This window comes from Nicotiana tabacum, chromosome 5, assembly GCF_000715075.1.
Source record: "Nicotiana tabacum cultivar K326 chromosome 5, ASM71507v2, whole genome shotgun sequence".
Lineage (NCBI taxonomy): Eukaryota > Viridiplantae > Streptophyta > Magnoliopsida > Solanales > Solanaceae > Nicotiana > Nicotiana tabacum.
In genome coordinates this window covers 57,502,703-57,509,016 of record NC_134084.1, presented here as the reverse complement: position 1 = coordinate 57,509,016, position 6,314 = coordinate 57,502,703, and the positions used below count along the sequence as shown (strand labels likewise).

At 34.0% G+C, this 6,314-nt stretch overlaps 1 protein-coding gene across 1 annotated transcript; it reads right to left on the bottom strand.

Annotated features, from left to right (window-relative positions):
• Positions 1 to 3,232: 3,232 nt before the first annotated feature.
• On the bottom strand, positions 3,233 to 5,890 carry LOC107819518 (NAC domain-containing protein 83-like). Its single transcript, XM_016645631.2, has 3 exons — positions 5,493 to 5,890; positions 5,102 to 5,376; positions 3,233 to 3,756 (listed from the first exon to the last, which is right to left on the bottom strand). The coding sequence occupies exons 1-3, from the start codon at positions 5,677 to 5,679 to the stop codon at positions 3,472 to 3,474; spliced, it is 747 nt and encodes a 248-aa protein (XP_016501117.1). The 5' UTR covers positions 5,680 to 5,890; the 3' UTR covers positions 3,233 to 3,471.
• Between the last annotated feature and the right edge of the window lie 424 nt (positions 5,891 to 6,314).

The window sequence follows — 6,314 nt, the reverse complement described above, 5'->3', positions numbered from 1 at the left end:
GTACCAATATTGAGCAAACTATTGACATCATTGTGTGCCATAACAGTAATATGCTTAAAAAAACTTTAAAGCACGCTAGTAAAAGATGAGCAAATCAAAATAACACCACAATTGTCTTGGCCCTACGGTGGACGCCAAACTGTTTATCCGTAAAAAGGTACAATTGAATTTGTATACGTGATTTATAGACACGCAGATTAAGTTTATCTGATTAGTAAAATAACAAAGAATAAAGGAAATAAAACAATAGGAAAGAACAAGCCTGAGATTCGGATTGATCCCAGCGTAATCAAGAATGATTGGAAAATTTCGATATTTGCCTTATATAAAACTTAATAAAATGAGATAAAGAGAGATATCTTTTATGATTCTAGTATTTCGTGTCCTCACAATGAGTACAAATGTTGCTATTTATATTTAAGTCGAAGGAGACACGATCCCAAAATCATGTCCTCTTAACGATGAATAAAACCCCCTCTTGATGACTGCATAATATTGGGAATAAATGCTGTATTTTTTTATAACGGCTGCTCATTTAATGCTACTCTTTCCAACCGGTACCTTACTTTCAAATTCTCTTCTCGATCCTCGTGTTCTCGAAATCTACACAATATCGCTCAAATGACTGTATCCGATATTAACTATCTGCTAACTCATCTGCACTCTGTCATCACTATCACATGTCTGCTCGAGAGACGTCCACGTGTAAACTGCAAATTTTACCCAATATAAAGGGAGCAAAATGGGAAGCTCCCCGAGAGGAATAAAAAAAAGAGTAAGCTATCTTAAACGACTTATTTTAATTTATAATTTTATGAATAAATGAAAAGAGAGAAAATTTTCTCTTCCTTAATAAGTTGACAATAAGTAAGTTTTACTAATTGTTTTATACTCTGAGCGCGTAAGCCGCTTAACTCCCACTTGTTGATATTTTAAGACGCATAATGGCCTTACGCCTTACTCTTTTGACCTTTTGTTTGCAATGTAAGATCATCTAATTAATCCCCCCCCCCCCCACCCCCACCCCCACCCCCCACATAGCCTGAAGCCCTGAAATAATGTCTCAACATAATTTACTCCTAGGTCTTTAACTTGCATAAAATAAACTCTCTCAAATGATTAAAACAAGTGATTGGGTAGTGATTATCAATTAACAAGTTTGCTTGCTTTTATCTTCAATATACTTTATTATTATTATTATTGTTATTATATAAATATATGTAACACTAAAAGATGTATGGATCTTTATTTATGAAACCATGATTGGAAAGTCAACCGCACTCAGGGCCCTGACCTCTTTTGGATGTTTGACGCGTGTGCGCAACACGAACTGTCTGTTCAATTTAAAAGGATATAATTAGCTATGATTAACAAAAACAAAGGTACAAAATTCTTGCTTGATGAAGTCAAACTCACAAAGTTATTGGATGATAGTGGGAGGTATCTTTTGCTAATATCCTTTGAGTTGGAAAATACAATAAGATGTAAGTACTTTTATTACAAGGGTAGTAAGTTACTCTATCAGCCCCAATTTATTTAACACTCCCATTTTTTTGAGATTCATATTTTTTAGTTTTGACTGTATTTGAACGTTAGAATGTTTAACTTTTTTGAAATAAAATTTATATATTTGAAAACTACGTAAAACGTACTATAAGTCACAAGAATTAATAATTCAAAATAATTAAAAGGTATATTAAAAATTACGGTTAAAGAACAACACATTTGTCTTTCGAAATTCGAATAACGTCATATAAATTGGGACGGACTGAGTATTACTTTTTATTTTGTTTTACGCAAGCGCAACAATTAAGAATCTGGAGTAATGCATTTATCAGGACGGCAGGGACAATCAAAAAGGAAGTTTTTTCTTCTTGGCCAATTAGGGTCTATAACAAAGACTCTTAACTTGATAAACTGAAGGGAGCAACATTTGGATTTTGAAAACATTGGACCACTCTCTTGTTTTTCAGAAGCTGTCATACATCTTTAGAGCCCGTTTGGACATAACAAATTTTTTATTTTTTCCCAAAAATTTTCATTTTTTTTCAAAATCAACGTTTGATTATAAAATTTTCAATTTTTATTTGAAGATACATTTTGGAATTTTTCGAAAATTTCAAAAACTTCAAAGAGTTTTTTCAAAATTTTCACTTAAATCACTCACAAAACTTAAAACAATTCAAAATTATATTCATGTCCAAACACAACTCTCATTTTCAAATACCATTTTTGCTTGAAATTTTTTTTTTTCACTTTTTTTTTTTTTTTGGAATTTTACAATTCTTAAGTCCAAACGCCCACTTAGTTTGAAATTTCAATTTCTTCCCCTTTCACCTACCAGTCGTGTAAATTCAACACTTTTAGCTAGCTCTGTCCCCTTACGAATATACACCTAACTTCCTGTTGCCAGTAAATAACTATCACCAACGATTTTGAAATATGGCATGGAATGTCTCTTTAATTTGGACTCTACAATTACAATATCCTTAATTTGCACCGGAAACTGGGCCATCCTTAGAAGAAAGGTTTCATTCATGATGCAATGTCGTTATTATTATCTATAATAAAAAATATGATATACATGGTCATCTAAAGGAAGGCCACGTGTAACCCATGACCAGAATGACCGAAGACCGGACACATATATTCTAATTATCACCGGAAGGGATAACATTCATAGAAATGTGTTAAATGCTTTGCATCCGGTAACATTTAATAAGGAATATTCTGCAGCATTAAAGAACAACGGCCCGTTACAGGGAATTTGGAATTTATATCTACCGCTATATCTTCATCAATGACTCTTATAATTCACATTAAATGAGGGCACGATCCTAGGACCTCCTTTCCTAGACACAACTATAAATAGTGGGATACGAATTTTCTGGTAAACTTACACTATATTCTATACAAAACTAAATACAATTTTACTTTCTTGCTTTTTGATTTCATCATCGCTGTACCAGGAAACTTTGTTCCCGGAACTATCATCCCTGTTGTTTCATTTACATTTTAACGCTAAGTATTGCATAATTCTTTACATATTTTATTATTTTCAAGATCAAATCAGTTCACTTATCTAAAAACCACGTATAAATTCAACTGTACCATTTCAAGGGTACACATACTATTCTTAAAGTTAAAAGAAAATCTACATTGAGTTTACGGAACCATTGTTGAGCATAATTGAAAATAACGAAGCCTTTTCTCTAGGTTCTAAATAATGTACTTCAAGGGAAACAAATTTAAATTTAAAACTAAAATTAAAAACATGCCAACTCACTCCAAATTGGTAGTTTTCCCTCTTCTTTTTTTTCCCCTGTTTCTTGTTTCGTCGATGTATATATAGTGAGAAAATATAGTCGATGTATATATAGTAGTACGTTTCTTGTCTACAACGTACTACTTTTGTAATAGTTAATTCTTTCGAATTAGTACCAAGGGAAAAAATGAAAAGAAAAGAAAATTCTAATCTAAGGCCATGTTTTTTCTTCTAATCGAAGTGGTAAAACTATTGCAGCTGCTACTATCTTCATGCTCATCTGATTCATTAGTAGACAACTCAGTAATCCCACTGGAACCAGACACTGATGAAGAAGCCGGTACCCAGCTATTCATAAAATCGTAAAAAACTAGCTTACTCTTTGCACCTTCTCTACAACTAGTTGTATCCAATATCTGTGTCATGTTCTCGTCTTCATTCTTACTGCCTCCTCTCTTCTTCAAAAATATGCGGCAGAGAACCCAATTTTCCTGCAATTCACATGTTAATACTCATGTCCAAGAACTATATACAGTCAAATCTCTCTATAACAGCTTTGTTTGTTCCGAATATTTTTGAATGTTATAACAAAGTGTTGTTATATAGACTAATACTTATAAGGCGTAATGGTTTCCTGGCCACTTAAACTTGTAAGGCTTTTGAAAGCCGATACATAAACTTTGGACTTTCCCATTTGAACACTCAAACTCGTGAAACCCTTAACTAATAAACACAATTGACCCTTGACCCTACGCGCGTGTATTACACATTCACAGATGTGTCCATCCAGTCAGCAAATGACCAATGAGATTGTTACACGTCAAGGGCGCGAATACAAACCCCGTAGCTGCGGTGGAATAAATTTATTAATTTCTACTTTTTCTTCTGTTTTCCTTATTTTCTTCTTCACCATAGCTGTGCTGGAATAAATTTCCCCACCCAGCCACCATTTTCAATGGTGAAACTTGTGATCTGATCCATTAAAAGTGAGACTTCCCAATGTCGAAAAAATCAAAATGGATAAACATCAAGAAGAAAGAAAAAATAATCACGGAAACCCAATGTCAATATACAAGAAAAATCACTGCAACTTCAAGAAAAATTACTCTTCTCTTCTTCAAAACATTTGCTAGCCTTTTGTAAATTCAGAAACAATGGGTATGATTGGACCCCATGAATGCAATGAAACCGGATGTCCTTTTTGCGCTTTTATTTTGTTTTTCCGACAAAGTTACGCCCAAAATCACATTTGGATCTGATATATTTTGAGCTCGATTGTTGACAGTTTTATTCTCTCTGTTGAAATTAGAAGAAGCATACACAAGAAGAGAAATATGGTAAAAGAAATTTATTTTTGACTTCACTAATATAGTAGAACATTGGAGAGGACAAAGGGTAAAAGAACAGTAAACGAAAAATTGGACAGGAATAGAGAAAACGACGAAGGAAGAGAGGTAGGTTGAAAGTTTTTTTCTTTTCTTTTTTGGTTTTCCTTATAGTTTCTGTTTATTTTTTTTATTTTACAATCTTTTTAATAAATAGTAACAGATACACGACCGCCATTTGAATGTGACTTGTACGCACTATGTCCACGTAAGATAAGCTACCTCCACGTAAGCATAGTCAATGGTCAAATGTGTTTATTAGTTATAGGTTTTACAAGTTAAGAAAGTTTGTGTATCGGTTTTCAAAAGCCTAAGTAGCCAGGAAACCATTTCGCTTATATTATACTAACGTAACATGAAAATTTCCGAAAAAGCTTGACTTTTATAGTGAAGTGTTGTTATATAGGGATAGGTCTGACTGTATATCAATCTATTTTAAAGTTGAGTTCACCTGTGTAGGAATGTTGTTGGGTTCAAGATTGGCGAGGCGATATTCGTGCATAATCCAATCAGTTCTGCAACCATGGAGAGGCTTTCCTTTGTAGAAGACAAGAGTTTTCTTCATACCAACAAGTTGTTGTTGTTGTTTGCCTCTGGAACTCACAATTTGTTTGTCAAGTCCAGTTGCCTTCCAATACCCTGAGTTGGTTGCTCTGTTGGACCTGTTCCCCTTTAAATGCTTCATCTCCCTTGTGCTAAAAAAGTATCTTTCTTGTTCCAAATCACCTGAATATATTCAATTTCACAAAAATCACAAACTTCAATAAAAAATTGCAATTCACATTTCGGAGTATAAAAACTTGTTCTTTTAAGGAATTTGGAAATGGACAATGCGAACCAACCTGGTAAATCCCAAGGATCAGATTTGTGAACGTCTATGTCAGGGATGATAGAGGCTGGCAAAGGGAAAGAGAAGACCTTGCGCTTTAAATACTGAACCACAAGTTCTTCATCAGTTGGATGGAACCTGAATCCAGGGGGCAATCTCACCCCTCCTATTTTCACAAAATTAACCTTTTCCATACCCATAACAGAAAAACAATAAGAACATAGATAGAGAGAGAGAAACGGAGCGAGTGGGGGTGGATTATTGAGAGGGAAATTGTCGCTTCTTTATAGTAAAATAATGGGGATGTTGAACAAGGCAGAGTGGGACTTTGTAATTTTATTTTATTAAAAAGACAAGGAAGGGAATAGAATAAGGACGATCTAATTTGCGTAAAATAGACTCAATCTCCTTTGCTTTGACGCATCTCTTTCCAATTTTAAAACAACCCCCACAAAACCTTCCCCCCCCAAAAAAAAAAAAAAAAAATTAGAACGTGTGAGACGGGAAAGAAGAGAGGGTAGGTGGTTGTACAAGTGCATGCTTGTTTCTGTTCGAAAAGGTTAAAACTTTTTTTGCCAGAAAAAATAGGAAAGTCTGTGTCTTTACACACAGACATAACGAAAACAGCTAAAACTAAGCTTAGTTGTCTGCGGAAAAACCGTAGCTCTTAAGACCAAACACTTCAACCTATTCTTCCCCTGCAAAATTTGCACTTTTATGTTGGGTTATTTAAATGTCTAGAGTTTTGTTTGCCTCCCTGTTTTACACTCTTTTGGACTGATATTTTCAAAGTAGTTTTTAATCCGTTACAGTAACAGACGTCACATTACTCTTA

Coding starts and splice junctions, on each gene's coding strand:
- LOC107819518 (XM_016645631.2), bottom strand. CDS start 5,679: ATGGGTATGGAAAAGGTTAATTTTGTGAAAATAGGAGGGGTGAGATTG. Junction 5,377..5,492: donor TGATCCTTGGGATTTACCAG/GTTGGTTCGCAT, acceptor GAATATATTCAG/GTGATTTGGAACAAGAAAGA. Junction 3,757..5,101: donor CCAACAACATTCCTACACAG/GTGAACTCAACT, acceptor TGTGAATTGCAG/GAAAATTGGGTTCTCTGCCG.